We start from the raw sequence: 21,369 nt of genomic DNA, 5'->3' as shown, positions 1-21,369 counted from the left end.
TTTTCTCAAAGCAAGCTAATAATTTTACATTATGTTTAGATACCACAATTTGCTCAGCCACTCCCTAGTAAATGGCTATCTACTTGGTTTCCTGTTCTTTAATATCCTAAAAATGAAAACAAAACATTCCTATTAATATTTTTGAACTACCTTAAGACCTTTCTCTCTTGTTGACATCCTTGAGGGTGTAAGTGCCTAGCAGGGAGATCTCTGAGTTAAAGGGCATGGACATTTTAATTACTTTTTAAAGCAAAATTACAAATTGCTTTTCTGAATGATTATACCAATTTACAACTCAGGCCATGCATTACTGTTCCCACAATCTCACCAACATAGTTCCCATCTAATATCATAGTTCCAGAGGCAGTAATGTATAGGGGGCATCTGGGTTGCTGAGTGGATTGAGAGCCAGGCCTAGAGATGGGAAGTCCTAGTTTCAAATCTGATCTCTGACTTTTCCTAGCTATGTGACCCTGGGCAAGTCACTTAACTGCCATTGTCCAGCCCTTGCTGCTCTTCCACCTTAGAACCAATACATAGTATTTTAAGGCAAAAGGTAAGGGCTTTAAAAAAAAAGATAAGATGAAATGAGGATGTCCTGGGTTATGTTACATTATCAATGGGTTTATTTAATAGATTTAATTCTTATTATTCAACAGAAAAAGCTTCATAGGTAAGAAAAAGGGTGCTATTTTTCATTTTTGTATCAAATGATATGACAAGGCTAAAATAAAAGTTAAATTCCTCTTTCTCTTTATTTGCTTCTACAGGGGTGGGCCTGGTTGATTGGCCAAGACTCCCAAAGGATAAGTGAAATTCTATGGCATGTATCTGTCAAGTAATAGTAACATCCTTCTGCCTCCTCCACCTTTGGTGGCCAAGGGAATCTCCTTAAAAGTCTTCAGTCCTAGTGGATGCACTGTTTCAGCCTTCCTGGGGACAGAAGCTCCCTGATTATACAACTTAGAATGCAGTACCTTGAGAACATAGGGGAATGAGGAGTAGTAGAATCAGTGATGGGGGCTTCCTTCACCCCTAAGCTGGCAGCACCTGGAGTCAACTAGCACTAATGAGGCAGCTGGTGGGAGCTAGAATCAATGATTCTCACTATAGCTTCTCTAACAATTTAGTCAGTCTCTTAAGGCAGCAAAAGAACCAATGCAGTGATTTCAGTGGCTTAGAAAGTAGGTGAGAATGATCTCAAGACAGAAGCCTATCTGTTTAGAGAATGTGTGTGAATGTCAATCATATTTCATAACATGTATAGCAAAATACCATATATAGATTATTCCCCTGCCTTCTTCCCATTCTTTCTCCTTTTGAAGGTATATTATATTGAAGACATATCTTGAATTCATCTCTTCCAATCTAATTAGATCATTCACTGAAGATAAATTCTACTTTGCTTTAGACCACTTTTGGAAGCCTGATTAGGGTAAAGTCAGCTTTTAGGTGAAAGGATGGTAGTAGCAGAGATAGGAAGAGAGAGAACAGAACTGCTGGTTGTTAAGAGTTCTCTCACCTATGAATCTAATAACACAGTGTTCTTGTTGAAGAAGTTTTATGTTTTGTTTCTGGTTTCTTTGAAGGGAAGGGAGGAGGAGGAGGAAAGGAATAAGGCCCAAGCATAAAAGTTGCTTCTCTCCTAAGCCACAGATGGATTATGTCAGTTTTATCTTTGTCCACCCATCACTCCTTCTCAAGAGATATCAAAAGAATGGCAAACCTTAAAGTAAAATTTACAGAAAGATTTTTCAGAATGGTCTTTCCTCTCTAAATAGCTAAAATAATCATTACCACATTAAAAAATGTATCTCAAATGCTAACAATGCTCCTCTTTTCCCACCTTAAGGGGCTTGGGAAGAAAAGCAAAAGTTGTTCGTATTTTTTAATTCCTTAGAAATTGCAGTTATTTCTTTCTTATAGTCTTTGTCCCAATGAGTCTGAGCAAGGCTCCATTCTTTTCTTCCCTGGGTAAAACTGAAGTTAACAAACCCAGGAATCTGGGTGTTAAGTAGATAAGCAGCACTGTTTAAACCTGTCATATATCTTCCATAAAACACCAGGATACATATAATCTATGTAGTTGTGGGAGAACAGGATGCTTGCCTGTCTCCTAGGTTTGTGAACCTACAGAGGATAGTTTAAAAAAAAAAAAAGAAGAGAGATTAAAGAGTGGGGAGGAAGGGTTGCAACCATTTACTAGTGGTATGATCTTGTACAGATCATTTCACTTCTGAGCCCTGGCAAAATCTAAAATGAGGTTTAGTCTAGATTGGGGCTCTCTACTGAGAGAATTTTGAAGTGTCACACACATATATGCTATAGTATGTATATATACATAAATACACCAGTTATATTGAAAGTTATTTTATATAGTTTATATATAACTATGTATAGATAACTGTTTCAACATAACTGGCTTCATATATGTATGTGTGTGTGTAAATATAAATTCATGAAATTCAGGAGAAAACCCCTGATCTGGACCAAAACTCACATTTTACTGAGTATGCCAAAGCTCTGAAGTGAAATGATTTGTACAAGGTCATACCATTAGTGAGTGGCTGCAACCCTTCCTTCCCACTATATTCGTTTAGATAGATACACATATAAATGTTATTTCAGTAAAACTGATTTCATATACATGAAATATAATTATTGAATATATATTTTTGAAATAGTTATTATGGACATACACATTATATGAATTATATAATATTATTTCAATATGACTGGTTTCTTTTGTAACCCTATGTTTTTGTTTTTTTAAACATTCTGAAGAAGTCTAGAAGTTTAGCCACACTGCCAAAAGGATCCATCACACATGTTATGAACCCCTGGTCTGAATCTTTAAAGATTCTAGAAGTTAAGAACTCTTCCTCAGAGGACTGGTGTTTTACCAGGGATCTGCTTCCCACTCTACATCTCTGCCCACTGAAGCACCTACCCCAGACAGCTTCTGATGTGTCAGGCTCGTTACCCACACCCCCTCCCCAAATTCGAAAGCATCAAGGACCCACACAGTTCCAGCAGGGACTGTGCAGAAGGGGCGAAAGAGGGGAGGGGCTGAGGGCAGGTGAGCAAAGAGAAGGATGTATTAGCTGGGGAGTAGGTCGAGGAGGAAGAGTCTCTCACCTTATCTTTCTTGCCTCCGGCGGCGCCACTCTCTTCAGGGCACCTGTTGAGCACTTTCTTGCTGCTGCTGCCGCAAGCGGACGGGCTCCAGGTTCGGACGCTGCTGCTGCCGCTGCTGCTGCTACTCTTACTGCCGCCTCCCCCAGGGTCTCCTCCACCGCCACCGCCACCGCCACCGCCACCACCGCAGCCGCTGTCGATCTTGATGAGCCGGTGCTTGGGGGAGATGTATTTGACCTCAGGCGGTGTGGCGGGCCGCCGCTCGCTATTGCTGCGGAAAAGGTGCGGGGAGGAGGAAGATGAGGAGGAGGCGGCGGCTCCCCCTCCGCCACCAGAGGTGCAGCAGCAGCCTGCGGACGAGGAGGCTGAGGAGAAGGTCCTGTCCCCGCTGCTGTCCTGGCCCCCGCAATAGTCCAGGCGACACATGGCCCTCAGCTTGCGCAGCGATGAGCCGGGGCCGTTGTAGGGGTCCTCGAAATCGCGTTCCTTCTGGGCCCGGTAGGCGCGGATGAGGTCGCTGGTGCTGCCGCTGTCCTCCCGGAATGAGGCTGAAAAGCAAGAGGACGACGAGGACGAGCAGGAGGCGGCTGGGGGCTGCTGCTGCCGCCGCTCACAGCCACCACCTGCCCCCGCCGCCGCCGCCCCCCGGCTGCTACCACTGCTGCTGCTGCCCCCGCGCCCGCGCTCGCGGTAGTCCGGCCGGGGAGGCTGCGGGGGGCTCTTAGTTTTGTTATTCCCTAAACTGAAGTACTTGTTTAGCCACTTAGCCATGGTGCCACCGCCTGGACTGCCCCGGAGCCGACCCCCCTACGGCCCGAGGAGCAGCAGCAGGGGAGCCCCGGCCGGACTGGCCGCTGCCATCCGGAGGCTGCAGGGGACGTAGGCGGCCACTACGAACCCCTCTTCCCCGCGAGACAGGCAGGCAGTTCAGCCCCGGTCTCCGTTCCTTGGAAAGGCGGTGTCAGCGGCGTGAGGCGGAGAGAAAGGCAAGCAGCTGCAGCCGAGCCTGCTCCAAGCTAACTCGGCGCGGGTCCCCGAGACCCAGCCTAGACCCCTTAGAAAAGGATCAGCGTCAAGTTCAAGTTCTTGCCGCAGCCGCTCGCTGGGCGCTCAGCAGCGACACCGCCTTCCTCTCGGCTCTGGCTCCGTGGGTCCTGCTGGCTCCGTTCACGGGTTAGGCTGAAGCCCTAGGCAATGGGGCCAGGCAGCCGCTTCCCCCCTGAAGTGTCTGCACTATCGCAGAGGGAGGGATGCAGGGAGCCGGGGCACCTGGACAGGCGCTCGCTCCCTCCACCTCCGTTTTCGCTCGTCCGGGTATCTGTCCTGCGTCAGGCCCCGTTCTTCCTTCTCCAAACGACTTCTCCGCGGTCACTGCCGCAGCTGCCTGTGCCTGAATCCTGCCGCTTCGGCTTGAACTTCTCCCTCGTCCCTTTTTTCCTGCTCCGGACTAGGGGTCGGGGAGAAATCCTTCACGATTCCCCCCAACAGCTCCACTGACAGCGAGGAGGGTTGTGCGTTCCTCTCCCCGCCTCCCCACCCCCTCCTCCTTTCCCTACCCCTCCGTGGAGCCTGGAGAACCAGCGAGAGAAAGGGAGCAAGCAACAGACTATGCCCGTCCCGGCGGCGCCTCCTGCCGCCTCCGGAACCGCCGCGTGTGTGACACTACCGCAGCCAGAGCCCGCCTCCCGATCGAGCCCCGCCTCCACAGGCGGAGAGGTTGGCCACACGCCCTCCTCTTCCCTCCCCGCACCTCCCCACCTTCCTTTAGGCCACGCCCCATCCAGATAGACCAAGCCCCACCCCTTGATTCAAGTGCCACCTCATTCCCTCCCTGACCTTCCGACGCACGGTTGCGGGACGGGACACTGACCCCAAACCCCGCCCTCTGTGTAAATTAAGCCGTCCCAGTCGCTCCGCCTACCTGACACACATTCTTCTAACTCTCGCTTCCTGTGTCTCGCGTACTCACCCTCACTCACTACACTCGCAATTCGTGCTAGCTTTTTGCACTCCTGGACCTGCTGGGAAATCGAGTGAGGCGAATGAGAATCACCTGGAAACGTGAATTCCCAATAGCAGCAGCAACAACAGCAAAAACTGAAAACGAACGTAGGCGCTAATTTCTAGGCCCTGTTGTAGGAATGAACTCTCCAGATTTATAACTTGTAAATCCCGGAGGCAGAGCCTGCTCTGAGGGCAACTCGCCCATCCCCCGCCCGAGCCAGCTGTTACTACGTCTCCTGCCTCCAGCATCTTGCACCCTGCTGCTGGACATGGAAAGAACACTTTGTTGGGAGTGGATTAAAACCCGGACATTCGCGGGTTTATAGTTCTGTAAACACAGACAGGATGCCGCTTAATGTTGTCTTTGCGTGTATATAAGTCCCACTAGTCCTTTAAGAGGAGGGTTATCTTTCAGAGTCAAAAGATCTTTAAAGGAAAGGCGTCTTTACGTTAATGAATTAATTAGCATTGCATATGACGGATAAAGTTGGGATAGGCGCCATACAGGAAACGAACACCAATCAAAGAAAGACTGAAGCTGCAGGGTTCTCACTTACCTTTTCAATTGAAGTCCAATTCTTCATAGCAAATTTTACAGAATAAACTGTTGTTTGAAAAATGTGATCATATTTCATATTAGCACCTGCAGATGGGGAGAGGGAACTGGGCAGGACACACAAGCGTGGAAAAAAGGTATGCTTAGCTCTTGAAACGGTCCTGAATTCTGGCACCTGGATTTAATGGTTCTGAGATGGGGATGATTGACAAATATGAGCAGAGTATGAGGGAGGAGGTTAAGATAGCAATTTTAAAACCAGAAAGTCTCCTAATAAAACCTTTTTTTCATTCAATGTAAAGAAGACCAGAGAGTTTGTAACTTGCATAATATCATAGGATGATTAGATAGCAGATTCGGGAACAGAACCCAAGTCTCTCCATTTCCTAATGTGCATGCTTTATAGATGCTTTCAAAAAATTGGTCTCACTTCCCAAAAAACACTCACCTTCCTCTCCAGTAGAACCCTTCCTTGAACAAAACAGTCCAAGGTTTTACCATGATTCCTTTCTAGCTATTTGAAATTTGGACTACCTGAAACCAGATTCACTTTAAGCCCCTCCCCCCCCTTTTTTAACTGGTTAGGGAAAGCCCTAAGGATAATCAATAACAGCTAACCTTACCATAGCCCCTCGCCTGAGTTTTCAAGCCTAATATAGCTAGCCCCAAACTGGAAGGTTGTTTCAGGGAAAGAGCCAGCCATTGCATTATCGCTGAAACTACAACACCTGTCCACTGGGGGCACTCGGATCACTCAAATGCTTTTGCACTTGACACCAATAGATTATTATTTTTTTTTTTGCCAATACAGAACTGATTTTCCCCCAAATAAATTTTAATGTGTAACTAAAGAGAAAACCGACAATTATGACCACTCTAAAAGCCAAGAAATAGACAAGTGTACAGAACACATATGTCCTGTCCAGTACAACATCTATCCAGCTTAGCTGGCTCAGTTCATGGGACACCCCAACCCTGTTCCTCTTCCTTACTGTGAGCTTTCTTGAGGAGGACAGAAATGAGAATGGCACTACCTCCTCTAGTCTCTGAGCTTTAGGCTCTGTGGTAATGACCAGTCCAACCCAACAAGCATTCATTTAGTACCTTGTGGTAGGAGTAACATAAACTACATTCTTGCCTTGTCAGTTGGGTTAGCTTTTTTTTTTCCTCCCTGAAAGACAACTAGACTTTTAAAGACATCCATTCTATAATGGATTTTTGGGACATAGGGATCCTGACAAGTTCTGCAAGTTCTGCAAACCACATGGCTAGTGGATGAGAGCCTAGAGAAAAGGGAAAATAAGATCTTTATTTATACTGATTCCTGAGCAATGGCCAAAGGTATTGCCAAATGATCCAGATCTTGGAAATAATAGGACTAGGCTCTTCCCTTTGGAGGCAACAAAAGAATTCTGACCATATGATGCCCCTATCTAAGGGCAAAACACCTACTTCTGCCCAATGGGACTCCTTGTACCAATCAGAGTAACTACCCTAAATCTTGAATCTACCCCTTTCTTTCAGCAAATTGGACTTCCCCCACTATATCTTGGCAAGAAAAATCCCTTCTAAACAACAACTTTGGCATAGTGCCCCCTATTGTGAGTCAGAAGAAAGAACAACCTAGAGGTTGAAAGAAGACTACCAACATCTGGTCAGGATATTTTTAATTTGAAAGCATGAGAGTCAGTGACTGAGTGATGAAGAGTTTTAAACATGATAATGAGTAGTACCAAGTGTTCCAATTCCTCCTCCTTGCCCTATATGTCAAAATTACCAATGTTCTCTTAATTGCCAAATCTAATTGCCTTTTCTCAATCTTGATCCTTGACCTCTCAACAGTCTTTACGATAATAATAGCTAACATTTATATGGTGTTTACTAGGTGTTAGGCTCTGTGCTAAGCATCTTATACATCATTCTCAGGGGAGAATATCCCTTAGCTTACAAATGCCAGCTTATCTCTATCCCAACAAATCTGCTTACACTTGAGTCCATTATAAATAATCACTACACCCAATTTTTTTTAAGTGTAACAGAGCAAAGAGAACTTGTAATATTTCATTTGATCCTCATATCAAACCTGGGAGGTAGATGCTATTATTATCCCATCTTTACAGATATGGAAAGGGGTCTGTAGAGGGCAAAGTGGATAGAATGCCAGGCCTGGAGTCAGAAAGGCCTGAGTTTGGATCCAGATACTTACTAGCTGAGTGACCCCAGTTACTTACCCCTGTTTGCCCCAGTTTCCTCCTCTGTAAAGTGAGCTTGATAATAAAATGGCAAACTACTCCAATATCTTTGCCAATAAAACCCAAACAGGGTCACAAAGAGTTGAACACCACTGAAACAACTGAACAACATAGATGAGGAAACAGAATCTAGTTTAGGACCACATAGCTAATAAATGTCTGAGGTAGAATTTGAACTCCAAAGGTAGGACTTTTTCATTCCAGACCCCAAGCTCTATGCACTGCTCCATTTATCTACCCCATGAACCAAAGAAGGGGAGAACAGAGTAGGAGAGTAAATGGAGTATTACTACACATTTATTTACTATGGGGAGAAGTTGGGTTCAGCTATCACTTCATGACACAGATTCCCTTATTCAGGCATTTCATTGTAGTGTGAGGAGAAACAGGGTTCCCGATCCAGTGGAAATGCATCCAGGAGATTGACACAAAGGCCAGGGTACCTTTGGGGATGGCAGCCTGGGGCCAGGGAGAGGAGGAACAGGAAGCAACCTTCCCAACATGTTAGTACATCTGGTTGCACTGGGTCAATTCTGTCTCTGCTAAATATAAGGGTAAAAACAGATGGAAAGTAAAAGGAGGTAGGAAATTTGCCTTCAAAAGTTTTTTTTATAGTCTCCATCCTTTCCAAGCTTACATTCTTTACTCTCCTTAAACCTTTTCTTCTTAAACCATTGCCTTCTCTCCTAGTATCAATTCTAAGAAAGAGCAGTAAAGGATTGGTGTTTGGGTTTAAGTGACTAGCCCAGGGTTACAAAGCTAGGAAGTGTCTCAAACCAAATTTGAAACCAGATCCTCCCCACTCCAGGCTTAGTACTCTATCCACTGTGCTAACTAGCTGCCCATCCTCAGCCCAGTGCCTCAGAAAACATTTTGCCCTAGGATATTCATTTCTGTATTTATTCCCTGTTTCTAAAACCTCTCCCTCTGAGTTGGTATTTCATTCTAGAACCTCCATTCTGAAATGGGGCCCAAACTAGCCATGCCTTTATTCCTCTATTGACTCTCCCTGACTTTCTCTATAATGACTCCTAACCAGGTACTTTCTTCATCTCTTCCACATCATCCTCCCCACTTTTTCAGCTTCTTTTCATATGTTGTCTTCAATTAGAATGTAAGCTCCTTGAGGACAGGAACTGTCTTTCTGATTGTATTTTTATTCCCAGCACTTGGCATAGTACCTGGCACATAGTAAGCACTTGATAAATGTTTTTTGATTTCACTATGTTGCTCCTACACCTGACCCATAATGTTTTCTGATCATACATTTCCTACAGTTTATTTTATTCCATTTCATGCCCTCAACACATTATTGATAACTGGTTTCAGCCTATTTGTCCTTTGGTGGTGGTTGTTGTTTATTCATTTAGTCATATTTGTAACCCCATGGACCATTGTATATTAACACTATCCATGGAGTTTTCTGCGCAAAGATATTGCAGTGTTTTACCATTTCTTTCTCCAGTGAAAGGCAAACACAATTTAAATGACTTGCCCAGGGTTACACAACTAGGAAGTGTCTGAGGGCAGATTTCAGCTTAGGTTTTCCAGGCTTCAGGCCTAACGCTTTCTTTCCAAGCCACCTATCTTACCCTTTGGATTAAATATAATTTGGATTCACAGGAAATTGTGATATGTTATGATTTGCAGCCCAAAACATAACATGATCCAAAGACCATTTGTGGATTTTTGTTTTGGGAAGCAAAAAGTTGTGTCTTAGAGGGTGCTACATAGTTTTTCCTAATTTAAGCCTGGCTTATTGTCTATAGTCATTATGGTGAACTTATGGCACACATGCCAACAAAGGTCACACAGAGTCCTCTTTGTGGGCATCCCTGCAGTCTCCTGCCAGAGTTTGTTACTAGAAAGCCAGAGGGTCTCAGGGCAGAGCTATTCTCCTCTTCCTCTCCATGCATCTAAGGACATTCCTCACTTCACTCATTCCTCTGCCCAGTAGCCCAATGGGAGTACTTCCTCTCTCCCCGTCTGGGTTTAGGGGATTGCTGGGAGACAGCACTCAGTCTCAGGGCAGGGGTGGGTAGTGTGTGTGTGTGTGTAGACACAGTACTCCATCTCTAAAAGGCTCACCATTACAGGTATATAGTGTTTGTATAGACTTATACTGATGGATTGACTCAGTCTGGCATACGTGCCAAAATACTTGCCCAGAGTATGGACAACAGACATTTTTTTCACCACTTTTTCTTTTCTTCCCTTTTTTTGGGGTATTGATTTGTGATTTTTATGGATGCTTGCAGCTTCTTCGTAAAGAAACCCTCTTTGCCAGTATAGATCTTCGATAACTATTTGATTTATATTGTCTTAGAAAATTACCTGGGTACAGTGAGAAATTACAGTGACTAGCCTAAGGTCACAACACATCCAGTTTGTGTCAGAGGCAGGATTTGAACCATATCAAACTTGGTTTCTTCTGTGTGTCTGCTTGCCCAAATTCTTTCTAATGATTGCTAATCCCATTAAAGAGACTCTATAGCCCTGATGACAAACCTATGGCATGCATGCCAAATGCAGAGACCTCTTTGTGGGCACATGCCACCCACCAGAGTCCATTACTAGAAAAGCAGAAGGACTCCACAGAGCTGCTCCCTTCCCACTCTCCACTGTGCCTCCTAGTCCCTCTGCCCAGCAGCTTAATTGAAGTGCTTACTCCCTCCCCTGAGTGGAGCACCCAGGCTACTTCCCACCTTTTCTCCCTTCCCTGTCTGGGGCAAAGTGGCAAGCAAGAGGGCATGCAGTCTGGGTGGACGGGGCATTGCACACAGTCTCTAAAAGGTTCTAAAAGGTTTACTATCACTACTTTATAGTATTATCAACAGAATATAGTGTATCTACAAACAAGAGTATCTGTTCAGCTCCTCCCCTGCCCATTATATATATATATATATATATATATATATATATAGAGAGAGAGAGAGAGAGAGAGAGAGAGAGAGAGAGAGAGAGAGAGACAGACAGACAGACAGACAGACAGACAGACAGACAGACAGAGGGAGAATCCTTCCATTTCAACTCTTTGACAAATATATACTTGTTGTTTTCTGCCTTGCATGAAACTGGTCATTTGGGGATAATCAACAAATAGGGTAGCTAGGTGGTACAGTGCAGAAGAGGGCTCACCTTCCTGAGATCAAATCTGGTCTCAGATATTTACTAGCTATGGGCCCTGGCAAATCACTTTAATCCAGTTTACCTCAGTTTCCTCAACTGTAAAATGAATTAGAAAAGTAAGTGGTAAACCATTCTAGTATCTTTGCCAAGAAAATATCAAATGGAGTCATGAACAATCAGACACAATTGAATAATAACAACAACAAGAATGATAGGATATAATCAGAGTTAGAAGGGATCTTATTGAGCTGGTCCAATCCTCTTTTGGCAGCTAGGTGATGAAGTAGATAGAATGCTAGACCTGGAGTCAGGAGGATTCATTTTCCTGAGTTTGAATCCAGCTTCAGACACTTACCAGCTGTGTGATCCTAGGCTAGTCACAGAATCTCTTTGCCTCATTGTCCTAATCTGTTAAAATGGGTAGAAGAAGGAAATGGCAAATCACTTCTGTATCTCTTCCAGGAAAACCCCAAACAGGGTCACAAATAGTCAGACACGTTTGGAAAATGACTGACAACAAAGATTTATGTGTATATACACGAATATATGTTAAAATGTGTATTTAAACATAATCACCTCACATAAATGGAGTATGATCTTATTCAAAGGGAAATCCATGCTCAGTATGAATTGCATCTCTACTCACACTCTGGAGAGGAAAGCCAAGAACATAATGGGGCTGCTTTCCCATACATGTTCATGATTCTTAAGCTTTACATCAGTCATTCAAAAGTTCTTGTCTTGCTTCTTTCTCAGTCTTTTCTCAAGAAGTTGTGCCTCTGAAACTGGCATAAATCTCTTAAACCACACATGCCTCTGACACTTATGAACAGATACAGAGAGACTAGAAGTAACTTTGGTTCCCCTCACCCAGTTCTTCCTTTTGTAATTGAATTTTTTTCAACTATACATAGAAAAAATTTTCAACAATTGTTTTCTGACATTTTGCAATTCAGATTCTCTCCCTCCTTCCCTTCCCCTCCCCAGCTGATAAATAGTTAGATATGGCTTATATCAGTGCTTTCATGTAATTGTTACATATTTCCATATTCATCATATCCTTACTGAAGACACATATCATATGCATAATCAAAAATTCATGAAGAAAATGAAGTGAAAATGGCATGCTTTGATCTGTGATCAGATTCCTACAGTTTCTTTGTTGGCTATGGATAACAATTTTTTTATCATGAATCCCTTGGGGTAATCTTGAAATCCTATTTTGCTGATAATAATTTAGTCCATAACAGTTGGTCATCTTATAATATTTCTGTTACTATATTCACTGTTCTGGTTCCACTCACTTCACTTTAGTATTATTACTATCTATTATTATTGTTATTATTATATAGTATTAGTATTCATATTAGTTCATAGAAGTCTTTCCAGGTTTTCCTGAACTAGTCCTGTTCATCATTTCTTATGATGCTACATTTTGCTATTACCATTTGCCAAGCTCGTTAAGCCATTCCCTAATTGTTGAACTTTCTCTCAAGTTAGAAGTAACTTTAAAGAACAGGACCTCTGGTAGTAGAACATAAAGCCAACTATGGACCCAAAAAGGAGCTACACCTAGAAATTGAAACCTGAACTACGGAGAAGAGTAGATCCTGGGAAACTTTGTGAGCATCCTGTGAAGAAAAGAGATTAAGGTCCTCATTTAGGAGCTATCTTGACTATATATGGAACTTATATGTATGTTTCAATTCCTCCTCGTTAACATATGTCACATGACAGTCATATACAGGTCAAGTCAGAGTGCCATTGTGTGTGCATATACACATGTTTACTCATATATATTCATATGTATGGTGGGGTATTTTACAGCTACTAGTTCTTCCTATTCCATCTTAGTAAATGTCTTTGCTAAGAATGAGTTATGCCTACTAGTTGATTGTTAATGGGAAGTATACAAGTTGGGACTAATGTATTATAATTTTAGGAAGGTTAGATAATCTACCTATAGAAGAGTCTACTGGTACCTACTCTATAGGTAGATTTTATCTACTGGTAATCCTATAGCCCAAGGTATAATAACCTTCTGAATATTTAACATATGAGCACAAGCAGCACAAATAGGTCAGAAGTAGTGCTACAGTTATAAAAAGAATTCTTGAAAGACTTTGTTTGCTATCCTGAGAAAGTGGAATAATGGCCCTGAATTTCTAGAATTGAGAAGTAAGTAGTTACAGTGATAGTTAAAGGTGACTTGCGATCTTTCTCATAGCGGATACATTGAACATAGTGATTTTCATTAGGTGTTACACTGTTAATAAATGACATGGCCTATAAACTTGATATTATTTATCTTCTGGGCACTTGGGTACTTTGAGGATGATAAAATATTCAGAACCACTGACTCAATGGATATTTAAAAGGTAGTGACCAGTTCTCACTTACCCCTTCTTTCTTCCCAGCTAGAGATCATGCCAGTACTATTTGAAGGGTAGGAGGAAGGTCTGTTCTTTCCCACATCTTGACTATTTATATATGCCAGCTAGAGTAGGAGGTGGGCTGGGTGAGCTGAAGCTGAGCCTTTCCCTGCGTTTCCTTTCCTGAGGATGTGTGACTGAACAGTGATGCTGAGAGGGATCACAGGATCATAGATTTAGAGTTAGAAGACACCTTAGAGGTCATTGAGTCCAGTATCTTCATCTTAGAGGTGAGAAACTGAGACTCAGAAAGTTTAAATGATTTGCTCAGGGTCACACGGAGATCAAGAGGTTTGGAGATCCTGGGTCTTTTGCTGGTACTGGTTTCATTGTAGGAGTTTTAACAACTACTCTCTCTAGAGGTAATGGAAAAGAAAACCACCAACCAGAGGATGAATCCAACCCACAGGCCTGGCTAGCCAGAAGACATGGATTTTGAGAGTGATGGTATGCAAAATGTAAAATGCCATTCAATAGTCCAGACCAACAAACTGTATCAAGTTCTAAACCTTGATTTTTATCTTCCCAGCAGAGTATAACAGTAATTATTACTGCTTAGGATTTGATTTTATTTTCAACATACACTTGTTAAAGACTTTTGCAGTTAAGCATTTCTTTTATGTGCAGGAAATAAATACCTGTCCCATACCTGATTTACATTGTATAATAAGTATCTTTCTAGTCCCTACTTTGGGGAAACCTTGGGCATAAGCCAAACCTAAGTTTTAAGCAAATCTTCCCTAGGACATCAAGATAGAGATATAAAGAACGAAAGAGTATGAGAAAAGGAGCCTGATCCTTTTTAACAAGGTCAGATTCCTTTAGAACTTAATTCAGTTTAGACACTGATCTACTACTTGTGTGGCCATAATGATAATCAGTGCCACATTAGTAGGAGGAAAAAGAGGCAACCTCCCCCCCCCCCCCCGAGAATAGCAGTGGTTCAAATAGATTAATAAAGTTTAATAAATTTTTGCTATTTTTAGATTTAAAAATAATTAGCAGGTCTAATATTTTCTTCCTGTATTTGAATAGATGTAAGACACAGAATTTGGAAAAGAGTTTGTTCCATAAAGACAAGCTGAACAAATTGTCTCCTTGGTCTCAGATAAGTAGTGAGTGCTCTGGTAAGTAGAATTGTCATTCCATTGTATAATACCCAAGTAGTTAGCCATTCCTAAACAAAGAGCTCAGACTCCTATAAATGATTTTGTCTTAGGGTGGCTCAATGAAGGCTCAACCTAGATCAAATTCATGTTACAAAGGAAACCTCCTATAGTCAACTTCCCCTTGATATCAGAAACACAAGTTCCTTCCTTTATCCATTTTTTCACTTCAATAAAGTTATTTTGCTCCTCCATTGTGACTCTTGTTTTCTGTGTTTCTATAATCCTCAATGTAGAACCATCTTAGGCATGAACAAGGGTGGTAGTTGTATGAATGGAAAGTAGGGTACTTATGAGAGAGATAGATGACTTGGAGAAAGAAATGACAAGATTTAGTAACTGTTTAGATAAATGAAATGAGAGACAATAAAGAATCAAGGATGACACCAAGGTTATGAACCATGGTGAATGAGAAAGAATGGTGGTGCTCTGGGCAATAATAAAAAAGAAGCTAATTTTGGAGGAAATCAACATCATCATTAGAGGTAATATTATTTAGTGTCTATTACATTTCAGGCACTATGCTATGTTTTATTAACATTATCTCATTTGAGCTTCAAAACAACCATGGAAGGGAGGCACTCTTTTATCTCCATTTTATTTTATAGATGAGGAATGAGAGGCAGAGATGAAGTGACTTGCCCAAGGTCACAGTTACTAAGTGACTGAGGTCATTTTTGAATTTGGATCTTCCTGTCTTCAGGCCCAGTACTCTTATCTACTATACTACCTTGCAGAATACTGTTCTGGACACAATGATTTCTCTGTAGGACATCTTGAATTTGTGATGCTTATGGGTATATTTGAGTCTGAAATGTCCTTTAGACCATTGGTGATAATAGGACTAGAGCTTAGAATAGAGACTAGGACTGGATGAAAAAAGAAAAATTGGGAATCATCTGCATAGAAATAATTGAACCTATGGGAACTGATAGTACCATGTGAGGTAATATAGAATGAAAAGAGAAGAGGGCCCAGGATAGATCCTTGGGGGACACCCACAATTAGTGGATGTGACGTAGATGAAAATCTAACAAGGGACACTGAGGAGGAGCAGACAGGAATAGAGCATGAACTGAACCTTACTGAAATTTTTATTTGCAATCTTTAGGGTCCAAATTTGACCCAAGAGCTATGTCTTCTTCACAGGGATGCTCAAAAGGAAATTTAAAAATAGCTTTTTTTGTCATATAAAAAGTAAGAATCAGACTAAAATGAAAGAAAATCCTAAATGTAAGCACCACACTTCAGTCTCTTACAAATCATTTTCCTCTTCTCTATCTCCCCTTTCCCAGCTTCATGAAGGAGCCCAAAGAACCGATTTTTGAGAGGTAAGGTAGCTGGCCACCTGGGACAAGAAGATATTGGCTCCAGTCAGAAGGTCTGACCACCTTTTGTGGTCAGTCACCTTTTATAAATTCACATGGCAAATAGTGGTTTCTCATTTTCTAAAATTCTTGAGAGCTATTTCAATTTCAATTTCTTTTCTTTCCCTTCCTTTTCAATTGTAGCAGACTTTTCCCATGTGTAGGCTCAGTTGGGATATGATTTGCAAGCTAAAATCGTGACAATTCTATAGCATTATGTTGAGAACTTCCATAGTATTTTGTGTCTTCACTAAACATTTAAAAGTATCATGCATAATTAAACCTATAGGATCCCTGTAATATTGATAGTGTTCTTAAGTTTCTGATAGGGTAATTGTAGTTAAGATAGCATTTCCCCCAATGGACCAAAAAAGGTATATTGTTTTTCTTTAAGAAATAGTAAATCCTCACATTACAAGAGTATCTCTAAGAAATAATTGTAAAAAGAAATATAAATAGTCATAAATAATAAAGCTAGGAAAGCTACCTAGTCAGGATCCCTAAGGTTCACTCTTTGCAATGGCACTAAATCACTTAGCTTTCTTGCACCTCAGCTCCCCCACCGGTAAATATTCTTCCCTTCCTTTTACAATGTATTAGATTATATTAAATTGCCATGTATCTAGTATTAATTCAGATATACCGGGGCAGCAACATATATAAACCAGACTTGCCACATCCCCAGAGTTGTTACCATGGAAACATGGAGGGCTAGATATCTTTCTGAGTTCCCTCGGTTCCTGTAGTTGTGTTCTTGACCTTGAATGGACTTTCAAGAAGTCAGGGGGTTGTTCATGCCAGGAGCAATCTCAGTCTACCTGAAGAATCCAGATAGTGGCCAAAGGAGTGACAGCCATGTTAGAAAATATGAGGGGTGGTGGTAGGGAACCCCAACCAGCACCACATCTTGGACAGTCTGAGCAGGGAATTAAATGACTAGTGGCCCTCTCCTAAGCTTTGAGTGGATATCTCTGGAAAGGAAGTTTCAGATCTGGAGGCACAGAGGAGAGCAGAGCAGGAAAAAGTACAGACCAAAACTCAATGGGAGATGGCTGGTGTTGTTAGTAAATATTTAACAATAGGCTCTCCAAAAAAATATACCCACAACACAATTTGAAGTTTAATCTGAATTATCATTCTCTCCATTTTTTAAAGTCTAGACAATAAAACAATAACCAAATCAAGCTTTGATTTGTAACATTTACTGATTTCTGAGGTCTAAAGGCTCCCATTGAAATTTTAACAATCAGCTCCAAAATTTGAGCTATGTCAATAGGCCCCTGGAGGAGGTGGTGACCAGAACCAAGCTAGAGAACTGCAAGCTTTGAGCGAGGTGAGGAAAGACAATCTAGTTAAAAGCAATTTTCTATTTTTCCTCCTCTGTCCCTCGGAGGCTGAATGAAAAGCTGTTTTCCCATTTGGCAGTCCATCTTTTTGTTTTTCCCTTTCTTATTCACTGGAGAAATCCTGGAGGGGAAGAAAAACCAATTTTGTCCCTTCACCTTTGGGAAGCTATTTTAGGCTACCATTCAGTTTCTTTGCTGTTGAACTCGTTATTATAAAAACTTAATAGCAATTAATCTGACCAGTTTGCGTATTAAAATGCTTGGGATGAGAGTGGAACCAAAAATCCTAAAAGGAACAGGAAACATTTTCTTCTCAACCCAAGATGGCTGGAATCAATCTGAGAGTCCATGTGACATATTAGCAATATTTTAAAGATTATTTGAAGTTTTGTTTTTTTGTCTTTTTGGGGTTTTTTTGACCTGAGCTGTTTACATATAGAATGTTTGGAAGGAGAGGGATGGGGAAGTCAAAACCCTTAAAAGGAGATTCTCTTCCACTGCAATGCAAGCTGGGATACTGGATGGAGCAACCTGGATAGCTATACAATTTTAACTCTATGCAATGTTAAAGATTGTTTGAACTCTGAAGTGGTAGTTCTTGGGGGGGTTTAAAATGAATCTCTTTAAGGAAAGGATCGAGCTGAGAAAAGCCCTAGAGGAAATAGCAGCTTCTTTAGCCTTAGGATACTAAATAGCCAGAAGCCAGTTCCTCTCCAAGCTCAGCTGCCTGCCTGAGAGCCTGGCCTTAGGGGAGGTGGAGTCCTTTGAGCACCTATGGGTTCAGCAAAGCCAAGGCTGCCCAGGGCTGTAGTTGTTGGGAGCTAGAAGGCTCCAATCCTGTGAGCCCTGATTAAATTGCTATTGGCCAACTGCTTCTGCTCTGTGTGTGTGTGTGGTGGTGGTGGTGTTTCTTTGGACATGCTGAGTTTATTTATTTTTTTAATTAAAAATTTCCCCCAATTACATGTAAAAAGTTTCCAACATTTTTCAAAGAATATTGAGTCTTGAATTCTCTCCCTCTCTCCTTCCCTACCCCCAAACCCCCCAAGGCCCTTGAAATGGTAAGCAATCTCATCTAGATTTTATATGTGCAATCACATAAAACATTTCCCCATATTAATCCTTTTGTAGAAGGCAACTTGAATTTTAAAAATTATAAAAGAAAAAGCAAAATAAAAAACTTAAGAAAGAAAATGGAAAAAAAAAACGTCTTCTTTGGGCCAGATTCAGATTCTATCAGTTCTTGTTCTCTGGAAGCACACGCAGCGGCAAGACGTCGACGTCACTCATCTTCAAAGGTGGTGGCTGCATGGTTCATATGGGTTCACCAGCTGCTTCTATCCGAGGCAGCGAGTTCTAGTTGCTTTGGTGTCATGCCGGCCCACTTCAAGTTGGACTTGAGCTGATCTTGGTATTCGCTGTGGGTCCATGCGGATGACGTGTCCAGACCATCGTAGCTGGGTGTTGAGGACCAGGACTTCGATGCTGGTGGAGTTGGCTCTGTCGAGGACTTCCTGGTTGGTGATTCGGTCCTGCCATCGGATCCTCATGACTGACCGGAGGGAGCATTGGTGGAAGTATAGGTTGAAAAGCACCAGAGCAAGGACGCAGCCTTGTTTCACGCCATTGGAGATGTTGAAGCAATCGGAAATCTCTCCACCAGATAGGACTTCCCCTGTCATTGCTCCAGCTGCTTCATGTGCTTCCGGTACAGTGTCCATGTCTCACACAGTACAGGAGCGAGCTGAGGACCACTGCGTTGTACACTTTGAGCCTTGTCGCAGTGCTTACACCGCTGTGTTGGAGGACTTTGCAGTGCAGCCGCCCAAGTGCCTGGCTGGCCTTTTGGATCCTGGCACTGATCTCGTGGTCCAGGGACCCGTCGTTGGAGATGGTGCTGCCCAGGTACTTGAAGGTGTTGACGTTAGAAAGCTGCGTGCCATTGATTGTAATGCACGGCTGGTTCGTTGGCCTCCCTGGTGCAGGTTGGAACAGCACCTCTGTTTTGCTGAGGCTGATAGTCAGGCCAAACAGTTTTGTTGCGGTGGAGAACGTGTCCACAATGGTTTGAAGATGATTTTCTTGGTGGGCCATGAGAGCACAGTCATCTACAAAGAGAGCTTCCAGGATGAGTCTCTCTGTTGTCTTTGTTTTTGCAGTCAGGCGGCGAAGGTCGAATAGTGAGCCATCCAGTCGGTATTTGATGTAGACGCCCAGGTCTAGATCCATCACAGCATGTCGTAATATTTGGGTGAAGTATAGGTTGAATAGTACCGGAGCGAGGACACAGCTTTGTTTCACGCCATTGGAGATGTTGAAGCAATCGGAAATCTCTCCACCAGATAGGACTTCCCCTGTCATGTCGACATGAAAGAGCTGGATCAGTTTGACGAATTTTGCTGGGCAACCGAGCTTGCTGAGGATCACCCACAATGCGTCCCTGTTCACTGTGTTGAACGCCTTTGTCAGGTCTATGAAGACAGTGTAGAGACTCAGGTTCTGCTCAAGGCATTTTTCCTGCATTTGCCTCACTGTGAAGACCAACCATGTTGATGGTGCTGTGATCTGGTTGGAAGCCACATTGTGACTCAGGCAGGTTCTGCTCTGAAACAGATGACAGGAGTCTGTTGAGTATAACACGGGTGAGGATCTTTCCGGCAGTGGAGAGTAGTGAGATGCCTCTGTAGTAATCACAGGCTGCTCGTGAGCCTTTGTTCTTGTATAGGGCTACGATGGAGGCATCTCTGAGTTCTGGGGGCATGTCTTCCTCTTCCCATATGCTGGTCAGCACTATGTGGAATGCCTGGAGCACCTTTCCATTTAAGGCCTTGCACACCTCGGTTGGGATCCTGTCTTTACCAGGTGCCTTGCCTGCACTCATTTGTTTAATGGCTTTTTGGACTTCCTCTAGTGAAGGAGGGATGTCAAGTTGTTCAATGGAGCGGTTTTGGGGGATCTGGTCAAGGGCGCTTTGGTCGACTGAAGAGGGTCGGTTAAGAAGCTGACTGAAGTGTTCTTTCCACCTGTTGCTGATGCCTTGTTTATCTTTTATGAGAGTGTCACTGTCAGAGGATAGCAAGGGAGTGGTGGTGGGTTTTAATGGCTCATAGACAGTCTTGAGGGCACTGAAAAATTGTTTGTAGTTTTTCGTATCAGCAAAGTGCTGGATTTCTTCTGCCTTTTTTTCCCACCATTGGTCTTGCATCTTCCTGATCTCACTAAGAGATTCACTAAGACATATATATTATTTCCAGTGACTGAGGAGAGGATGAAGAAACTGTGGTCTGTGATGATAATAATAGTTAATGTTTTTTAAGAAATGCTTTAAGGTTTGCAAAGCACCTCACAAGGTGTCTAATTTTATCCTCACAACCGACTGTGAAGAAAAAACTGTTATTATCCTCATTTTACAAATGAAGAATCTGAGACAGAAAGAGGTTAAGTGACTAGCCCAGGGTCACATAGTTAGTAGGTGTTTGAGGTAAGATTTAGACTTAGGAAGACTCTAGAGTTAAAAAGATCCCAAGTTCAGCATGGAATGGAATGTTGTCTATAAGAAATGATAAATATAAAGGAAACCAAGAAATATGGGGAGCCTTTTGTGAAGTGTTGAAGAAAACTGAACCAGAGCAAAAAAACTACATTCATAGAAGAGAGATACCATTGAGATGGTATCCTTATAAGCAGATACACCTTGTTTTGTTGATGCGATCCTCATGTGGACTTTAGAGTATGCACAGATATTTTTGCAGTCTTTTTACTTCATAAAGAAGAACATTTTGATTGGCTGCTGAACCAGAAGTGAGAATGCTTACAAAAGGCACTAACCAAATGATTTGGTCCCTCCTTCTTCCCTGGTTGCAACTAAGGGAGGAGATGCTATTAACCTTTGGGTAGGAAGATTCACAGTGCCTAGCACATAGTAGGTGCTTAATCAAGGCTAGTTGACTATTCTGGTTCACATGTGGTTATGAAAATG

The 21,369-nt window shown here is 42.5% G+C and overlaps 1 protein-coding gene across 1 annotated transcript in view; it reads right to left on the bottom strand.

Moving 5' to 3' along the window:
* The window catches only part of SHB (SH2 domain containing adaptor protein B), a 347,704-nt gene extending 343,780 nt beyond the window's left edge, over nucleotides 1-3,924 (bottom strand). The window contains exon 1 of the mRNA XM_001363850.4: nucleotides 3,139-3,924. Coding sequence (XP_001363887.2) covers nucleotides 3,139-3,909 — 771 coding nt within the window. The 5' untranslated portion in view covers nucleotides 3,910-3,924. The remainder of the gene's footprint in view (nucleotides 1-3,138) is intronic.
* Between the last annotated feature and the right edge of the window lie 17,445 nt (nucleotides 3,925-21,369).

This window comes from Monodelphis domestica, chromosome 7, assembly GCF_027887165.1.
Source record: "Monodelphis domestica isolate mMonDom1 chromosome 7, mMonDom1.pri, whole genome shotgun sequence".
In the NCBI taxonomy this organism is placed as follows: Eukaryota; Metazoa; Chordata; class Mammalia; order Didelphimorphia; family Didelphidae; genus Monodelphis; species Monodelphis domestica.
The sequence above is the reverse complement of the archived record's forward strand: the minus strand, read 5'-3'. Positions and strand labels throughout refer to the sequence as shown.